A 21,004-nucleotide genomic window follows, 5' to 3' on the forward strand; every position below is an offset into this window, starting at 1 on the left:
GTTATTAGAAAACAAAGAACTACTGTATCACAATGTTTGGTTGGATGGCTAACGGAATTGGAAATCTTCAACAAATAGCCATAACAAATTGATTTTAATCTTCTATGGGTCCTTGAAACAACTGAAAGCTATTTAATAATTAGGTATAAGCAGATTTCAACGGAACACATGCAAGCGTACAATAGACAAAGCAAAGCTCATACTTTGTGTGGAACTTGTTCACAGTCTATGACATGCATTCTTTTGGTCTGCAATATTTCTGGTCTGACAGAATGTGCAGAAAATTTTCCTTTAAAAAAAAAAGTAAAAGCATTAAGCGCTAAAGTGTATCCTGAAATGAAAGATTTTGTTAAAAGAGAGAAACAAAAAACACAATTTAATAATTAACTTCAATAGTTCTCATCTGATGTCTGAAATTCAACATGAGACTTTGTTTGTGCAGTGTCGTATTTAGCAATTTCCACGCTGGCGTTCTGACCAGCTCAGAATACAGATTGTTAGATTCCCTACAGAGCAATCCTTCATTTCATTATCAATTTTGTAGAACTGGAATTGAGAAATGAAATGAAAATTATGATGTCTCATGCAAACTGGACTTTAACATAAGGTTTTGATATACGAATGGGGAAAAAAGCTTTTCTTTCCCCACACAATACTTCTTTAACTGCTGCCAGAGAGAGGCAAACCCATGTCATATGTTAGAAAAACTTCAATGTTACTTTATTGACATCTGTTTTATTCCAAGCAGCATGTGTTTCATTTTTGAAAACCATTACAAACTAATGCTTTGAATGAACTTGCAGGAAAAACTACTGAATGAACAAAAAACAAATGGATTCCCTCCATTTCCTATTGACTACCTCCAGTACAACAGCAGTTAACAGCCTTACAAATCATAATTATGTACGCATCGCATACAGAGCAAAATTATATTCTGGCATAGTTAGAACTGTTGTGTTTATTTATAGTGACTCAGTCTACTAGTGATACACAAACATCTCATCAAGAATTCAAAACTTGTTATTGCATGTCTGACCTTTAGCCTTGGGATAAATTTGACAGTACCTACTTGTACCAATGCAAGTATATATACTGTAACTGGTCAAGAATTGTGGATTCACTTGGAGAATTTAGCACTGTCAAAAGATAGATTCTGCAGAACCCCTTGGAAGTCAAATGGAAAAAAGTTAAGTCAAATTTTTACTTTGGCTGTACACTTTATATTCATGACATTCATACAGTTTCAGAAGTTACCAAAGTTTTGTGGATGGTTGAAGAGATATGCTGGAGTTATTATGATTGCGGGCAAACTGCACACACAGAAAATTGAGGTTACTTCGCAGTGGATTTTGGTTAGGCTAAATGCAGATGTTCCTGCCTTGATGAATTAGCTTTGTAAAACACTGAAAAAGTGCCTTAATTTAGTTCAACAAAGAAACTGACAAGTTACTAAAGCACCTTTAGTAACAACGGGAACCCAACGGGTCCACGGGTCGTCTAGTTATACATAAATCTTTTTTTTAAAAGATAGTAGAGTCTAAAAGATAGGAAGATGCATGTTTGGTTACTTTCACAGTGTACTGCATGAAGGGAATAGGGGTAGTGGGTGGAAATATACAGGAGAATGGGTTAGATATTTGATGGAGTAGGGAATTATAAGTTATTTGTTTTGAGATTTATTTTTGTTCCTTTAACCAAGTCAAATGAACCATTATCTTTGTGTAAAAAAACATTACATACACCCAATACATGTCCCCATCCAAGTTTTAGTTGTTTCTTTAAACGTAAGATGATCTCTCATAATCTTTCATTGATTAATAACTTGGATGGGTGTTGGCTTGCTTCTATTTCACAATTATACAGGACACTGTCAAATAATGAAAGGCCTGGATAGAGTGGATGTGAAGATGATGTTTCAACTGGTGGGAGAGTCTTGGGCCAGAGGGCACTGCCTCAGAATCAAAGGACGTACCTTTAGAAAGGAGATGAGGAGGAATTTCTTTGGCCAGAGGATGGTGGAATCTGTGGAATTCGTTGCCACAGACGGCTGTGGAGGCCGTCTTTGTGTATTTTTAAAGTGGAGATTGATAGGTTCTTGATTAGTAAGGGTATCAAAGGCTACAGGGAGAAGGCAGGAGGTTGGAGTTGAGAGGAAAAATAGAACAGCCATGATTGAATGACTAGTTGACTCAATGGGCCAAATGGCCTAATTCTGCTCCTATGACTTCTGAACTTATGAAGTTTGTAACCTACAGAACCTACACGATTATCACTAGTTAAACTCTAACTTGGATAATAAAAGAAACTTTTATGGGAAAAAAACAATCTATTTATCTCATTGCTTTCGGCAGCCCGTGATTAACCAGCTATTTGTGTATGGGGTGCATGAAATGAAGTTGAAGTACAAGTTTCTTCCACTGGAATTTCCATTCATCTTCCTCCCAAGATGCCAGCACTATCAGTAGAAATGATTGTAGCCTTCACATAGCCTTCAGCAGTTAGTTCACTGGAACCAGTAATATAACCTTATTTCACCTCCAATTTCCATCCTGCCCTTAAATATACCTGGACTATCTCTGACATCTCCCTCCCGTTTCTGGACCTCACCATCTCCATCAAAGGAGACAGACTAGTGACGGACATTTACTACAAACCCACCGACTCGCACAGCTATCTGGACTACACTTCTTCCCACCCGGTCCCCTGCAAAAAGTCTATCCCCTACTCCCAATTCCTCCGTCTACGCCGCATCTGCGCCCGGAATGAGGTGTTTCACACTAGGGCTTCCGAGATGTCCTCGTTCTTCAGAAAACGGGGCTTCCCCTCCTCCATTATAGATGAGGCTCTCACTAGGGTCTCTTCTACATCCCGCAGCTCCGCTCTTGCTCCCCCTCCCCCCACTCGCAACAAGGACAGAATCCCCCTCGTTCTCACCTTCCACCCCACCAGCCAGCGGATCCAACATATCATCCACCAACATTTCCGTCACCTACAACGGGACCCCACCACTGGCCATATCTTCCCATCCCCTCCCCTCTCTGCGTTCCGCAGAGACCGTTCCCTCCGTAATTCCCTGGTCCACTCGTCCCTTCCTACCCAAACCACCCCAACCCCGGGCACTTTCCCCTGCAACCGCACGAGATGCAACACCTGTCCCTTTACCTCCCCCCTCAACTCCATCCAAGGACCCAAACAGTCTTTCCAGGTGAGACAAAGGTTCACCTGCACCTCCTCCAACCTCATCTATTGCATCATCTGCTCTAGATGTCAACTTATTTACATCGGCGAAACCAAGCGCAGGCTCGGCGATCGCTTCGCTGAACACCTGCGCTCGGTCCGCATTAACAAAACTGATCTCCCGGTGGCCGAGCACTTTAACTCCCCCTCCCATTCCCAGTCTGACCTTTCTGTCATGGGCCTCCTCCAGTGCCATTGTGAGGCCCGCCGGAAATTGGAGGAGCAGCACCTCATATTTCGCCTGGGCAGCTTGCAGCCCGGTGGTATGAACGTCGACTTCTCCAACTTCAGATAGCTCCTCTGTCCCTCCCTTCCCCTCCTCCTTCCCAGATCTCCCTCTATCTTCCTGTCTCCACCTATATCCTTCCTTTGTCCCGCCCCCCTGACATCAGCCTGAAGAAGGGTCTCGACCCGAAACGTCACCCATTCCTTCTCTCCCGAGATGCTGCCTGACCTGTTGAGTTACTCCAGCATTTTATGAATATAGCTTTAGGGGTTACTCTATGCTTGTTATAATGCTTCTAAAACTGTTCATCACTAGCTGTTTCTCTGGCAAATCAATAATAGCATTAGGATCCACTTGACAATGTAGAGGAGTTGCTCAAGTAGGCATCCATCCGCAGACAAGTTGAGTAAATCTAATGTGACCAATTTCCATTCTACCAGCTACGAACAAAGTGATGCACAGAGTTACCAATAATGCTACCAAGCAATGCACATAATTTTCTCACTCCTACAACAACTCTTCTTTGGACCTTTCCACTGTTTTGATCAAGATATGAATGCTGACTGGGAATTTAGATAAAATGTTAGCTGAATTTGTCATGAAGACACATTTAACCTAATCATAGAGTCATAGAGCTACATAACACAGAAACAGACCATTTATCTTGTCCATGATGACCAAGTTGGCATACTGTGCTAGTCCCATTTTCCTGCATTTGGCCCATAGTCCTCTTAAAGCCTTCCTTTCCATATATATCTGTCCAAATATCCTTTAAAAGCCTTCATTTTATCTACATTTGTAATGCAGCGACTTAAGTTTCTGTAAGAGTACATTACAACTTTACATTATTCTTTAACCACCCAAGAAAAATCATAGCAATGATATTGCATAACCACCATCACTTCCATATTCCCACTCCAAATAGCAGAACATGTTAACTTGGAAAGAGATTGCTTTTTTTTCAGCATTACTGTTGCAGCATCCTGAAATTCCTACTTAATAACATTGTGGAAGCTCAGGACTGAAATATTCAGCTAGAAATCCCACTGACATCTCAATAGATGGCCTGGGCAATAAATGCAGTTGCTCATGTTACCTACATACTCAAATGTAGAAGCAATTCATTTCAGCGATCCAGTACAGACAGACAGTTACAAATCAGAGGCTTATAGTTGAATATTTGCTGAAGATAATGGATCAGTTGCAAAGTATAAGCTGTTGCTATTTGGGTTGACTCTCCTATTGCAGTATTGTTTAATTGAGTGTCCTTGGCCAAGCATCCCGAGTATTTACACTGAAAAAACAAATGAGTGCACGTTTCAATACAGATATGAGTCTGAGGTTCAAACATTTGTTGTCTGAAATGCCTGGTGCACACTAACAATTCATCTTTGTAGCTGTAGGTAAATGTAGCCTTTTGAAGCCAAGGATTTGCTTAACACACAGTTTGCAGCTTTATTTTATTGCAGAAATAATCCTCAAAGTACCTTTCAAAAATATATACACTGGGAGCGAATTTGTCAATTCCATAATTTGGGTATATTTTGAGTAAGTTTTCAATGTAACTTGGGTAATTTTATTTTATAAGGTTCAAGGCTACTTTTATATAATTCCAAACTTGGTAAAATGTCTATTACTATATAATTACATGGATATTTATAAGAATATTCAAGTTCATGCATAAATAAAATAAAGTTTCAACCAACAAGCACTTAAAGTTTAAAAAATCATTTCTATTCTGGCATTGAAATCAATGATTGAAATTGTTAAAATTATAATTTTAAAAATAAATAAATTATGAAATAGTTACGAGTTTGGACTCTGATCCTATGATTGTCATGGGATCAAAATGACAAATCCCAGCACAATACATTAGATACTCCTTGGAAGTGCTGTTGGCTATAAGCAGCATGGTGTAGCCCAATATACCCTAGTGTCACCCCTCTCCCCGATAGGTGGCAATTAATCTTTAGCACTGAATAGTGCAAGAGTATTGACCATGAGTTGTTCCTAGCTCTGTATGTTCAGGGTGTGTTCAGAAGCTAGAACACTCAAATATTTAGCGTTAGTGAAGAAAGCTTACATTCTCCGCTTCCCATCTCCATCTCATCATGTTTGTATATTGTGATTGCAAGTTATCCACAGAAAATCACATCTCACCTTTTCTTTTCTTGCTACAGAGAATGGCCAAAATGGAAATGATAAAGCCACTCTTGGGGAATGAGTGTGAAATTCATAATTACAGCCTCCAGAAAATTACAGTGGGTATTTTGGGGACTGGAGATTTTGCTCGCTCCTTGGCAACACGCCTATTACGTTCTGGTTATGGCGTGATCGTTGGAAGTCGATATCCTAAATGCAATGGAACTTTGTTTCCCAGTACAATTGAAGTTACCAGTCAACGTGAAGCAACAGACAGGGCAAATATCATCTTTGTAGCAGTGCACCATGAACATTACAGTACGCTGAACGGACTTAGAGATGGACTGATGGGAAAGATTCTGGTGGACGTCAGCAACAATGTTGAAGTAAATGAGCGTGAGGAATCAAATGCAGAATGCCTTGCTTCTATGTTCCCAGAATCTACAGTTGTAAAAGGCTTTAATGTCATCTCAGCCTGGGCTCTACAGTCAGGTGCTAGGGATGGAAATAAGCAGGTATGTATCAGTAAAATAAAGTGATGCAATGTAATTCTTTCCATTTATTAACGTACTATGATTTATGATAGACATGGGGCTACAAACCCATTAGTACAGGTATCAGAGGTTATGGGGAGAAGGCAGGGGAATGGGGTTAGGAGGGGGAGATAGATCAGCCATGATTGAATGGTGGAGTAGACTTGATGGGCCGAATGACCTAATTCTGCCCCTATCATTTATGATCTTATGACTTATGAACCATTATAAGACTTTGGGTATAAAATACCTCTTGGAACCTTGAACCTTCCAGATCTTGTTTATAATATTTATGCATTTTATTACTGCTACAAAAGAAATTGTATAATGTTAAATTGTGAATTTTAAACAGTCTGATCAGGCCAGTTCCAGTCTCTCTGTTCTTCAAAGTGTTGAATTATGATTTAAAAAAATGTGCAGATCGTGAGTAGGACTTCAGCACATCTCTCAGAACAAATCTACATTTGTACATTTAAATGAGAACGCATTTATATTGAAACTAACTTTGGTGCAAAAGAATTTCCACTTGTTGCTGAAAATAATTTGTAGTAATTCCAAATTGGGGATGCTTTTACTCTCGCGTAAAGTGATGTAGAATTCTCGAAAGTGTAGATTGTTGGGCCCTGAACAAAATTGTTGGTGGTGTAATTTGGTATTTCCTACAGACATCTGTGAACAAAATTAAATCCTAATTATGCCAAAAGATATTTTGGCTGTGAGTATAACCTCGCGTTCATTATTTAGCCTTAAACTTTCTGGAAAAGTGTTTTCATGTTTTTGATTTACAATGATATCTTCTTCTCCTGCAGGTGATGATCTGTAGTAACAGCCAAGAAGCTAGATGCATGGTGGTTGAAATAGCACGAAATATGGGATTCATTCCTCTGGATTTGGGCTCACTATCATCAGCAAAAGAAATTGAGAACCTCCCATTACGTCTCTTCCCTTCGTGGAAAATGCCTGTTATCCTGACTGTAGTCTTATTTGTACTTTTCTATGTGTACAGCTTTATTAGGAAAGTTATTCACCCATATGTAATGAAAGGGCAGAATGCATTTTATAAAATCCCAATTAATGTTGTCAATGTTGCTCTACCATGTGTTTCATTCGTGATGCTATCCCTTGTTTACCTGCCTGGAGTTCTTGCAGCTCTCTTTCAACTGCGCAATGGTACAAAGTACAAGCGTTTTCCGTGCTGGTTAGATCAGTGGCTTCAACAAAGGAAACAACTTGGCTTGTTGAGCTTTCTCTGTGCTGCCTTACATGCTGTCTACAGCCTGTGCCTTCCTATGCGTAGATCTGCCCGTTACCGGCTGCTGAATGAAGCTTCTGCTTTGGTAAGAGAAATGTCATTTAAAATATCACGCAACTGGCCTGTTAATAACTAATTTCAAAGATGATGCAGCAAGCACACCACCAAGTGGCAAGTTTCATTGGAGAATACTTTCTAGACCATTTTACAAGTGTCAAACTAGATCCTGTTCTTGTTAAGTAAATTTGGTGTTTTCTAAGAGAATCAAAAAGTCAAATCTCCTCGTGGAGTGGGGATATAAGTGGATGGAGAGATTTTTTTTTTGATTTATCAAATTATCTAGAAATTTCAATTAAGCAATATCATTAAGATGGCAAATTGCCACTTTAAATGAATTCAAATTATCAAAAAATATGAACTGACTAAATTAATAAGTACAGAGTACAATTAGTAAAAATTATAAAACCCGCCTTTCTAATTAACTTTACATTAAAATATTTAATATGGTGACAATTTGTTCTATAACTTTTCCTGAGCTGGATCAGACTACAATAAATGAGTAACAGCCATTTATCTGAAAAAAAAATTGGCTATAAATGCTGGCACTAGAATGTAAGGCGTTTTAAAACTAAATTCTGGTGATCAAAGACCTAGAACAGCAACCACTGACAAGAAAATAGCATTGTAAGCAATTTTTAATCAGCTTGATCTATCAAAGAGTACTTACTGTAAGTAATCTAAAGATCCTTACAAACCTGTAAATCCTGATAGCCTTCTAAAATCCTTACAATAATATAATAAATACTGATGATGATGTTTTGATTTTACTCCCTGAATAACTTCTCTTTTATATAACATTGTCACTTATCTGGGCTTTGCAGTTTCAGTAATCGGGCATCAAAAATAGAGTGCGCAGCAACCATCTGAATGCTATTAATAGTGCCAAATAAGTTGTGTAATGATTATGGTGATGAAGAGATTCGATTGAAACCAAGATTTGATCCTGTCATAGCTTACAACTAATATGGCCCAAAATAATGTTTTTAAGTTTGCAGGCTAGATATAGTGGATGTGGAGAGGATATTTTTGGGAGTGTCTAGGACCAGAGGGCACAGCCTCAGAATAAAAGGATGTACCTTTAGGATGGAGATGAGGAAGAATTTCTGTAGTCAGAGGCTGGTGACGCAATGGAATTAATTGCCATTGACGGCTGTGGATGCTAAGTCATTTGGGTATTTTTAAAGATCAATAGCTTCTTGATTACAGGCATGTGAATTTTCCGCAGATTTCCACGTTTTAAAATCCATTTTCCGCGCTTTTTGCATGATTTTTGTGTTTTTCACTTTGCAAAAACTGTGTTTACCAACGGACAAAATCGGATGGGGACAAAAAGAGAGGGGAAAAAAAGAAAATAAACGATGTATAGCAGCGTTTCTCAACGCTAGGGTTCTGCTAGAGGTCGCTAGAGGTTCCACAAAAAATAGCCACTAATCATTGAAATCTGGACAAAATTACAAGAGCCCACTTGAAATCCCCCGCCCTGGAAGTATCCCCCAAAAATGTGGCACCTAGGCTGGGCAAAACAGCCAATCTCGACCTCATCGGTACTTCCAAGGGTTGAATTTGCAATCTGCGGCCTGGGCTCTGTAACTCCAGCCCAGCTGGAGCCAACACATTTATCCCCATAGCCGACTTCCTTGGCCGGCTGGATAAACCAGCAAAGCTCTGGAACCAAGAGCGCCAGAAAATCAATGGTGGAACTGTAATGAGTAAATATTAAATTTAAGTGCAAGGTTATATAACTAAGTTAATTAAAATAATAAAATTGTTATTAGAATACAGTGACATATTCACATTATTTTGTAATGTCCGTTTTAACTGAAATGCACTAAAAGAGGCTTGAAATTGGTCATTTTGTGGGTAAATTTTCAAAATTTTGACCCCCGCTGCACGCAAGCGCTCGGCTCTTTCCCTCGTTTTTTTTTACCTCACTCACATGCTGTGTGTGGGTAAGCGCGTCAAAAGTTATTGGCAGAATGCAGGGGGATAGGGTTGATCAAATGGTAGAGCAGACCCAATGGCCCAAATGGCCTAATTCTGCTCCTAAGTCTTCTGGACATATGGTCTTCGAACGGTTATCCTTCAAAAGAATGTTAACTTCTTAAATCAGTTGATTGATTGAAGCCTCTAACAGAATTTTGATATTACTTAATGAGATGCTTAGAAGGTGTTTATAGTATAATAATACACACACAACTTATTACAATTAGATACACTCCAGAAAATGATAACTTTAATGGTGAAAATCAGATCCATCAACAATGTAGAGAGGTTTTAATATTGAACTTTTCATCAAAACTCAAAAAGGCTTATGGCACGGTTTGCAAATGCAGTAAAAGAATGATTAAGAGTTGCATTAAAGATTGAAAATTAATTTCATAATGATTCATTGTGTATAGTTATTTATGTCTATAACTGGTGCAATTTCTCATGGTTTAACAGAGTGGAGGTGATATGAAGAATGTTTGGGTAGAAGAAGAAGTGTGGAGGATGGAAATTTATCTTTTCTTTGGAATCTTGGCTATCGGCATGCTTTCATTGCTCGCTGTGACATCATTGCCTTCAGTGGCAAATTCTCTGAACTGGAGGGAATTCAATTTCATTCAAGTAAGGCAATTTTACTTTTTTTTGTAAATAGGAGGCAGTAAGCTTATGACAGTGATACTTGACTGTTTCTGGTGAGGCTCTTTGAGTACTTTTGTAGATGTCAATAATTTAGATTTGTGAAAAGCGAACTAGTACAGCTGTTCCTTAAGAAAAGCAATGGCAGTAATTCTTTATTTGTAGGAGTTGAAAGTTATTCTGGTATTTGAAAGCTGAAGTTAATTTTGACAATTTACCAGTCTCATGAGTCTCCTGCTGGTTTTCGTTCAGCTTTAAATACATCCCATAACAATCATGTTTTAAACTAATTTGGACATGAATTCAAATATAAAACATTGAGTCCATTGATGTATCTTGTGCACTGTCATTCCAGTTGACATGTTATAATTACATTTTGGAACCCCTGGGTCCAGATTTTGTGGTGGTTACAATAGTGAAACTGTTAGCACTCATTGTTACCCCATTTAAATTCACTGCTCACATGCACAATTAAATGTGGAAATTCTAAACTTGCAGTTGGACTCCTGCTCTTCATAGGGTTTGTTGCTTCTCAGAATCATTTAATCCAGTCTTGAAAAGTTGGTCAATTGATGAGACAATAGATGCACTTTCAAACATTTAGGAAATACAATAAATTCCAATAATCCACTCAGCAACTGTTCAGAATCTTGATGGCCTGACATCGGATGCACTGGATGCTGTTCCATGCTTTCTCTTGCACAATTCCCCACACAGTGCAAAAATACTTCCCATAATTACAAAACAGTTTGCAGCATGAATTTTGCAGATAGTGAAGATGGTTGTGAATGATTACAGCAGGATCTGAATCGATTGGCCAGGAGGGCGGAGGAATGTTTGATGGAATTTAATACAGAGAAGTGTGAGGTGTTGCATTTTGGGATGTTGGACAAGGGCAGGACCTACACAGTAAATGGTAGGCCTCTGGGTAGTGTTGTAGAGCAGAGGGTTCTAGGAGTATAGGTGCCTGGTTCCTTGAAGGTCGAGTAGCAGGTTGATAAGGTGGTCAAAAAAGCCTTTGGCACTTTGGCCTTAATCAGTCAGAGTATTGAGTATAGAAGTTGGGAGGTCAAGTGCAGTTGTATAAGATGTTGGTGACACTGCATTTGGAATAATGTGTTCAGTTCTGGGCACCATGTTATAGGAAAGATATTGTCAAGCTTGAAAGGGTTCAGAAAAGATTTACGAGGATGTTGCCAGGACTAGAGGGTGTGAGCTACAGGGAGAGGTTGAGTAGGTTGGGTCTCTATTCCATGGAGTGCAGGAGGATGAGGGGAGATCTTATAGAAGTAGACAAAATCATGAGAGGCACAGAGTCTTGCCCAGAGTAAGGGAATCGAGGACCAGAGGACATAGGTTCAAAGTGAAGGGGAAAAGATTTAATAGGAATCCAAGAGGTAACTTTTTCACACAAATGGTGGTGAGTGTATGGAACAAACTGCCAGAAGAGGTAGTTGAGGCTGGGACTATCCCATCGTTTATGAAACAGTTAGACAGGTAGATAGATAGGATAGGTTTGGAGGGATATGGACCAAGTGCAGGCAAGTGGGACTAGTGTAGCTGGGACATTGTTGGCCCGTGTGGGCGAGTTGGGCCTCAGGGCCTGTTTCCACACTGTATCACTCTATGACTCTAATTGAGCTTTTAATTTGAGATAACTTATTTAGCATGTTTTTTTCTAAAATAAACACTACTTTGAGTGGATTTTCATTTCCTCAGATAAATATTTCAATGCAATTTTTAAATTTGTCAAACCTCTAGTATTCTACATTAATTATCTGTATGTTCCAATATTTATCAAATTTATTAATTCTTTGTTTATGTTTCCCTCTATCTCTTAAAATTCTGCTATTCATTTCTTGATTTCATGGATGACAATACAATACAATACAATATATCTTTATTGTCATTGTACAGGGGTACAACGAGATTGGGAATGCGCCTCCCATACGATGCAATAAATTAATTAGCTAGTCAGTATTAATTTAAACAACCCAATGAAACAAATTAGAACAGTTTTAAAACAGAATAAAGTGCAAGTAGATCTGTGCCGGTTCACTGTGCGATGTGACCATCCGGCTCAGCAGGACCGGTTCATAGCAGCTATGGCCCTGGGGATGAAGCTGTTCCTGAGTCTGGAGGTGCAGGCGTAGAAGGCCTTGTATCGTCTGCCCGATGGTACAAGTTCGAACAGACTGTTGCAGGGGTGTGAAGAGTCTTTGTGGATGCTGGTGGCTTCAATATGACTGCTTGCTCAGCTAGTTTCATGTTAACTTTGTTGCTTGATCTCAGGGATCCCCTGGAACTATTGGAAGGAGGGAATTCATGTCACAAAGTTTCCTTGATAGTTGTGGGAGCCTTTTGATTTTAGCAGTGAATTACTTGATTTTGGAGTCAGTGACAAAACACAATTCATGGTCTTATCAATGTCCACATGCTAGATTTGATAATGATAGTAGTTACAAAATAAGATTTTAGGTTACTGCTAGTTGTTTCTTATTATTTGTAAAGCAATATTCATTTTTTGTTTTCTAATTAACTTTTTTAAAGTTGTTTTTAGCAGTTCAATAAGTGGATTATGAGGTATAATTGCATAGATTTCTGTTCCAACATTAGCATTAAAGCTGGGACATATCCGCATTTCCCCATGAAAGCCTTGGGGTCCAGTACTGGTATGAACTTGAGCTTGCATCTGCACTACCATCTGCTCTCCTGCCTATGCTACTGGCTGTCTCTGTACTGCACTTCTGGACCCCCGATAGAGTTTAGGATGTTGTGCATAGAATTCCCCTCCCTCTGGCTGAGAGTCCTGCTGTGGGCCTTAATAGCAGCCTTCATTCAATTGGCTGCCAGGAGCAAAGCACGTAGAGCTTGCTCTATTATTTAGTTTCAATATTTTTTCACATTTTAAGCATGTGGATTTGAGTTCAGTGTTCAAGAGTTTATTTTATTGACAAGTCCAACACATCACTAAGGTCTTTAAATATCAAAGACATCAACCAACTGATAACACGGACAATTTTGACTGATAATCAATGAGTGCAGCCAGTTGCCAATGCTGATGGCGTTGGGCTCTTCTACACAAAGCTGATCATAAGAGGATGAAATATCTGTGAAATCAATAGTTAAGTCTATAATACCTGCAGATCAGGAGAATGGTCATAAGACAACTACATTTTAAAATTGTGTAAGAAGGAACTGCAGATGCTGATTTAAACCGAAGATAGACACAAAAAACTGGAGTAACTCAGCGGGACAGGCAGCATCTCTGGAGAGAAGGAATGGGTGATGTTTCGGGTCGAGACCCTTCTTCAGTCTGAAGAAGGGTCGAGTCCCGACACGTCACCCATTCCTTCTCTCCAGAGATGCAGCCTGTCCCGCTGAGTTACTCCAGCTTTTTGTGTCTTTCTACAGTTTAAAATTGTACTTTTAGGCTAAACAAGTGAAAGTGTATTTATAAATTGCAATTTAAAGACAGTGGTGAAGATCAACAAATTGTTTAATAATTCTCAAGGTTTTCTGTGAACCGTATTCTATTTTTTCTAAATGGAATGGCAATATTAATCATTCAGACACACTTTACATTGATCATTGTTTAGATAGAAACCAAATCAAAATGTGGAACTTATTAATGCATATCAATTTGTTGATCCCTATCCTTACAATTAAGATACTCCAGAAGTAAATTGTGATTTGTGAATTACAATGGTAAACTATTGAAATAGTTTCTGCATATACAATCTAAATTGTGCACATAATTCATATTTCTAATTCTGGTGGTTCTCAAAGTTCTTTGCGTAAAAGCTCATTAGCTGCTGTACATTATTCATATGCATTCTATGAGGTGTTTAATCGGTAATAATTATAAATTGGTTTTTTTTATCAGTCCAGACTTGGATTCACTGCTCTGGTGGTCAGCACTCTGCATGTTCTTTTTTTTTTTTAAGATAAATTTTTTATTGGAGATAGGTACATCTTTACAGTCATACATTTTTAAATTGATAATATTGTCAATTATTATTATATTGTCTCCAATACCTTTTGCCCCCTTTTTTTTTTAAACTAGATAGAACTAAAGAAATAGATGAAGTAAAGAAAGAAAAGAGAGAGAAGCAAAATAAAAACAAAAACAAAAACAAATTATAAAGATAAGGAAAAAGTTAGTTAAAGAAGAATGGAAAAATTTATTAAAATAACAAAAACTTCATTCGAGATATATACGTACATTTCAAAGTATAGCATTTCATCCATTCTTTAGTCCGAGTGCTAGTCAGGTTCCTGTGCTGAACCATTCTGACCCTTTAAGTAATCAATAAAAGGAGACCATGTTCCAATGAATAATTCCTGTTTGTCCAACAGGGAAAATCTGATTCTTTCCACGTTTAAGGTCTCCGTCATTTCTATAATCCACATTTTGATTGTGGGGACCGTAGGGCCTTTCCAAAATTTTAGAATTAATTTTTTTCCTGTTATTAAACTATAATCCATAAAGTTTCTTTGTATTGTTCTAAATGTTTGATTTAATTCTAATATTCCGAGTATAATTAATTTTGGATCTGGGTCCAATTGTGTGCTGGTTACTTTAGATATTATGCTAAAAATATTTACCCAGAATTTTTTAATTTTTATACAATTTGCAAACATATGAAATAATGTAGCTTCTAAATGTTGACATTTATCACATATAGGTGAGATATGTTGGAAAATTTTATGTAGTTTTGTTTTTGAATAGTGTAACCTATGTATTACTTTAAATTGTATTAGAGAATGTCTGGCGTTTAGTGAACACTGATGTATATGTTGCAAACTTTCTTCCCAAGTATCTTTCGTAATTACTTGGTTTAATTCTTTTTCCCATTTTTGTCTGTATAAGTCCGTGGAGGGAATGTCACTGTCTAATAAGATATTATATATATAAGATATTAATTTTTCTGTATTAGGATGTTTGTTCCAACATTCATCAAGAATTTCTGAATTTCTAATTCGAAAATTTTGGGAGTTCGATTTTACATAATCTCTAAGTTGAAGATATCTGAAATAGTCATTTCCACGAAGACCATAAGTCTGTTGCAACTCCTGAAATGTCAGAAAGGTGCCTTCCTTATAAAGTTGTCCCATATTTTTAATTCCATAATCCTTCCATTGTGTAAAACCCCCGTCTACCCATGAAGGCTTAAACAAAGGATTATTCACAATTGGAAGAAAAAGTGATAAATTATCTAATTTTAATGTCTTTTTTAATTGTTTCCAAATTCGTGTAGCACTAAATATTATAGGGTTTTCCCTATAAATTTTTTTGTTTAATTTAGACGTAGCAAATAATATCGAACCAATATCAAAAGGTAAACAAAATGTGGAACTTATTAATGCATATCAATTTGTTGATCCCTATCCTTACAATTAAGATACTCCAGAAGTAAATTGTGATTTGTGAATTACAATGGTAAACTATTGAAATAGTTTCTGCATATACAATCTAAATTGTGCACATAATTCATATTTCTAATTCTGGTGGTTCTCAAAGTTCTTTGCGTAAAAGCTCATTAGCTGCTGTACATTATTCATATGCATTCTATGAGGTGTTTAATCGGTAATAATTATAAATTGTTTTTTTTTATCAGTCCAGACTTGGATTCACTGCTCTGGTGGTCAGCACTCTGCATGTTCTAACGTTTGGATGGCGCAAAGCCTTTGACTCTGCTCAATACAAGTTCTACCTACCACCTACGTTTGCGATCGCTCTCATTGTGCCATGTATAGTCCTTCCGGCCAAAGCGTGCCTATTCCTTCCTTGTGTGAATCGTAAACTGAAACGCATCAGGCGAGGATGGGAAACCAGTCACCAAGTGAAGTTCTGTGAACCTGGTGAAGCAAGATCTGTTGCAGATTTCAACATGGAGAGCACCGCCAGGGTTTAATTTCTTTCTTCAAAGTAGTCTTGTTTTATAAAGAGAAACTTTCTACCAAATAAACAAAGTACATATACACATGTACAGTGCCCTCCATACTGTTTGGGACAAAGACCCAGCATTTATTTAGTTGCCTCTGTACTCCACAATTTGAGATCTGTAATAGAAAAAATTACATGTGGTTAAAGTGCACATTGTCAGATATTATTAAAGGGTATTTTTTATACATTTTGGTTTCACCATGTAGAAATTACAGTTGTGTTTATACATAATCCCCCCATTTCAGGGCACCATAATGTTTGGGACACATGGCTTCACAGGTGTTTGTAATTGCTCAGGTGTGTTTAATTGCCTCCTTTATGCAGGGTATAAGAGAGCTCTCAGCACCTAGTCTTTCCTCCAGTCTTTCACCTTTGGAAACTTTTATTGCTGTTTATCAACATGAGGACCAAAGTTGTGCCAATAAAAGTCAAAGAAGCCATGATGAGACTGAGAAACAAGAATAAAACTGTTAGAGACATCAGCCAAAACTTAGGCTTACCAAAATCAACTGTTTGGAACATTATTAAGAAGAAAGAAAGCACTGGCGAGCTTACTAATTGCAAAGGGACTGGTAGGTCAAGGAAGACCTCCAATAATGACAGAATTCTAAATTTAATTTAAAATCTTTGAAAACATTAGCGATGCAGTGGTGCTGGTTTCCGACGGGCACGGTGACGGACGCACCACACATCTCTCCCCTCCATACAGTTCGAATGCTCCTCTTTTGTCTTAACATATGTGTCTTCCATCAACGTCTTCAGCATCATCTTGTTTGGTCGTCCCGGGTTCCGTCTTCCATGGGTGGGTTCCCACAGCACAACCTTGTTTGCTGGTATTTCTGGATGGCGGTGGCAATGACCAGCGAGCCTCGACCTGATCTTCTCGGTCAGAGGTGGAATCTCCCCAAAGAGCTGGGCATTGGTGATGTGGTCCCTCCAACTGACATTTTGATCTTTTCTGAGCATTTGGGTGTCGACACCATCGAGAGACTTGGACAGTGCCCAAGTGAGAGTCCATGCCTCACACCCGTACAATAATATTGTCTCTACAATTGCATGGAAGAATCTCAGTTTGAGACCCTTAGACATCCGAGACGTCCAGATTTTCCTCTTGTTATTGAGGGCATTCCATGCAAGTGCTTTCCGGACCTTGATGTCATTCTCCAAGCTCTGCATCCTCGCTCCCAGGTACTTGAAGTCCTCCACTTTCTTGAGAGATGCACTGCCACTGGTCTTAAGAGGTTCATGGTCACCACCGTTGAACGCCATGTACTCCGTCTTCTTGGCATTGAGGTGGAGGCTCATTTTCTCGCACTCCGTCTCGACCCTGCCGAGCAGCTCTTGTGCCTCACAATTTGGTCTGACAACAGGACGATGTCATCAGCGAAGTCGAGGTCTGACAAGTTGACGGACCCGATTGTTCTCGAGCGCCTTGGGGTGATTGTGAAGCCGAGGTCCTCGTGTTCCTTGAGCGCCTGCCTCATTGCATACTCAATGACAAAGAGAAAGGGTGCCAGCGTGTCTCCCTGTTAGACCCCCGCGAGGATTTTGAACGCTTTGCTCTCGCCATCCGGGGTGACAACCTTGGCCGTGGTGCCCAAGTGCATATCCTCAATGGCTCCAGGAGACGAGGAGGAATACCATAAGCCTTCAAAATCCTCATCATTTCGCATCGATGAATCGAGTCAAATGCCTTCTTGAAGTCAATGAAGGCTCGGACGGCCTATGTGACCGTGTTCCTCTTCTCTCTGAAGCCGTTCTGATTGTAACGTAGCTTCGGGTCGATAGCAGCCCTAATCTGGTTGAGAATCAAGCAGTTGTAGACCTTGGCCAAGACACATGTCAGGCTGATGCCACGATAGTTGTCAGTCTTGTTCAGGCTCCCAGATTTGGGGACGGAGATGATGTTGATTTGTGGCCTTTGTGTTTGCTTGTCATTCGTCATTAGAGCTGTGTTGCAGAACGTGAGCATAATGTCATCGAGCTCACAGTTTTTCAACACCTCTGGAGGGATGTTATCAGGGCCTGGACTCTTCTCTTGCTTCAGCAAGGTCTTCACTTTTCTCAGTTCCTCCAAGGTTGGGAATCTTTACATCTATGAGCACAGTCTCAATCTCCTCATCTTCCTCAGTGACAGTTGGAGGTGATCCAAGTATGTTCTTGAAGTGGGTGAACCACGTGTGGATTCGGTCCTCTGGAGAATTCCCGTTGACTTGACCTGACTTGGCCTTCCTCCTGCTACTGATCTTGTTCACAACTCTCCATGCCTCGCTATACCGCTTGCCATTGTTAGCAGCCTCTACTCCCTCTATCATTCTCACAACCTCCTCCTCCTTCAGTTTGTTGTACACCTCAAAGGGTTGGGATTTGGCTGACTTCAGGTCCTCCTTGAGCTGCTCATTCCTGCTCCTAGTGTAGGCCTCTTGGTATTCAACAACTACATTCCGTGCTGCAGCAACTTCCGGGTGCTCAGAGTTGCGACTTCTCTTCACATGCTTCACTTTGGGTAGACTCTTCATTGCTTCAGAGTTGGCCTCTATGAACCATTCGTAGCGAGCCGTAGCATTTTCCTTCGCCTCAGCTCCTCACCTCTCCTCTTCTCATTTCTCCTCCTCCAGCATCTGGAAGCAGTTCACCACCTCTACTGTGTATTGGGCCTGTAGATCTGGTCGAGAGGAAAACAACTTCCAATCCACTTTTTCCTTGGGGCCTGTAGATTTAAGCTGCCTCAGGCTAAGCATCACTCGCATTGTTACCACTCGGTGATACGAGCTCACGGTCTCTTAAGTGCTGTACGCTTCAGCGTCCATGACACTGTTGGGCCATTTGCGTCGCACCATGATGTAATCTAGCTGGAGCTTTCCTCGTCGCTTCTTGAACATGGTGTTGACAGCTGGGAGACTATACTCCTTGAGAAAGCTGGCTAGGTGTTGACCATTCCGGTTAGTGTCACCAGCGTGATAGGTGTAACAGACATCCTCCGGTCCAAGGCGGGCATTGAAGTCCCCAAGCACAGCCAGAAAATTGTGTGCAGGTACTCGCTCCATCGTAACTTGGAGGACAGAGAGAAAACAAGGGGACTAGCCCCCAAAACAAGCATAAGCTAAAGATGGCTGCAATACAGGCTTGGCAGAGCATCACCAGAGAAGACACCCAGCAACTGGTGATGTTCATGAATTGCAGACTTCAAAGGATATGCTACAAAGTACTAAACAGGACTACTTTCATTTACATGACATTGCTGTGTCCCAAACATGGTGCCCTGAAATGGGGGGACGATGCATAAACACTGCTGTAATTTCTACATGGTGAAACCAAAATGTATAAAAATGGCCTTTATTAGAATCAGATAATATGCATTTTAACTACATGTGATTTTTTCTTTTACAAATCTCAATTTGTGGAGTACAGAGGCAAATAAATAAATGATGGGTCTTTGTCCCAAACATTATGGGGGGCACAGTATGTGTTTTTTTAAAATATGTGATTGGTAGAGCCAGAGATGCCGCTCAAAATGAGTTATTTCTATATATATACATAAGGTATCACAAAATGCTGGAATAACTCGGCAGGTCAGGCAGCATCCAGGAGAGAGGGAATAGGTGACTTTTCGGGTCGAGTCCCTTCTTCAGACTGACCTACTTTAGACCTTCAGTTTAAAAAAGGGTCTCGACCCGAAACGTCACCCATTCCCTCTCTTAGATGCTGCCTGACCTGCTGAGTTACTCCAGCATTTTGTGATACTTTCGATTTGCACCAGCATCTGCAGTTATTTTTCTACACACCTATATTTCTACAGAACTACTTTTTGCATATGGTTTGTACATATTGAATAATATGCTAAAATTGTACAAAACTAGCAAAAGAATGTTTCATTATGGCGTTTTTAAATACGTGGCATCATTCTGGAACATTGTGCATCAATTTGAATGTATTTGAACGATGTGCCACAAGGTCCACAAACTTTAGTAGCTCCATAGCTTGAGTTCACAGTGTTCTTCGTTTTAAATGTGACATTTAATTGCACTTAGATATTAGTTTCTCCTTGATCCACTAAGGTGGCAGGTTGGCCGGAAAGAGCAGCAGTCTATTGGGTTAGACAGCAATAATTCAGAATGTTGAAAATTAGAAAAGTTGTACAGAGCTCAGGATGTGCGTTGTGTTCTGAGTAGATTTTTTTTTTTAAACCTTCCACATCCCACCCAATCCCCACAGCGTTCCTCTCAATTCTGTTTCCATTAAACAAACTTGAGAAGATATGGCAGTTAACTGATGCAGCCATTTATTATGATCTGGCTGGAGCACAAAATACTATAACATTGGCTGTTACACAATAAGGACATTTGTATATATGTATGGGCAAATGTTTCAATTGAATTATTAATGTTCCTCTATTTCTGGAATTAAATCAACTCATTCAATATAAACTTTCTGGCAAATTTGCAATATTGAATATATTTTAATTCAAGAATTACACTGAGATGTCAGAAGTGTTGGATACAGACTATTTAGTGTGGAGCGTTTAGAACTTTTATAATTTACTTAACATGAAATATTAATCTTGCACAGCAAAAAGTCCTGTACTGTTCCAGTTAGGCTCAATTTGATTCTTAGATTGCAAATAAATATGCCAGTGAATACATGGAGTATGTTTCAAAAACATTTCATCTTGAATTCACTGATAAACATCCAGACTTACAACTTGAACCTTTTGTCAATATTGTCCTTAGAAAAAAACTAGGTAAGGATTAAATAATTCAATATTGTATGCTGATTTTTGTCTACTTAATAAAATTAAAAATTTCAGTTTTCTTGAACTACTTTGAAAGACAACAATCCTAGAAGTTAATAATCACAATACTCAACTTAAATAGTGACAAGACCATACCATACCATCCACCATCTTTCTATGTTGACTGACAACACTCATTGACTCTTTGGTCTGAAGAAGGGTCTCGACCCGAAACGTCACCCATTCCTTC

General features: G+C 39.2%; 1 protein-coding gene across 1 annotated transcript in view; it reads left to right on the forward strand.

Annotated features, from left to right (window-relative positions):
* LOC144595794 (metalloreductase STEAP3-like) overlaps positions 1-19,612 on the forward strand; it is a 33,441-nt gene extending 13,829 nt beyond the window's left edge. The window contains exons 2-5 of the mRNA XM_078403459.1: positions 5,644-6,120; positions 6,948-7,475; positions 9,893-10,057; positions 15,694-19,612. Coding sequence (XP_078259585.1) covers positions 5,647-6,120; positions 6,948-7,475; positions 9,893-10,057; positions 15,694-15,990 — 1,464 coding nt within the window. The 5' untranslated portion in view covers positions 5,644-5,646 and the 3' untranslated portion in view covers positions 15,991-19,612. The remainder of the gene's footprint in view (positions 1-5,643; positions 6,121-6,947; positions 7,476-9,892; positions 10,058-15,693) is intronic.
* The last annotated feature ends 1,392 nt before the right edge of the window (positions 19,613-21,004 follow it).

This window comes from Rhinoraja longicauda, chromosome 8 (assembly GCF_053455715.1).
Source record: "Rhinoraja longicauda isolate Sanriku21f chromosome 8, sRhiLon1.1, whole genome shotgun sequence".
Lineage (NCBI taxonomy): Eukaryota > Metazoa > Chordata > Chondrichthyes > Rajiformes > Arhynchobatidae > Rhinoraja > Rhinoraja longicauda.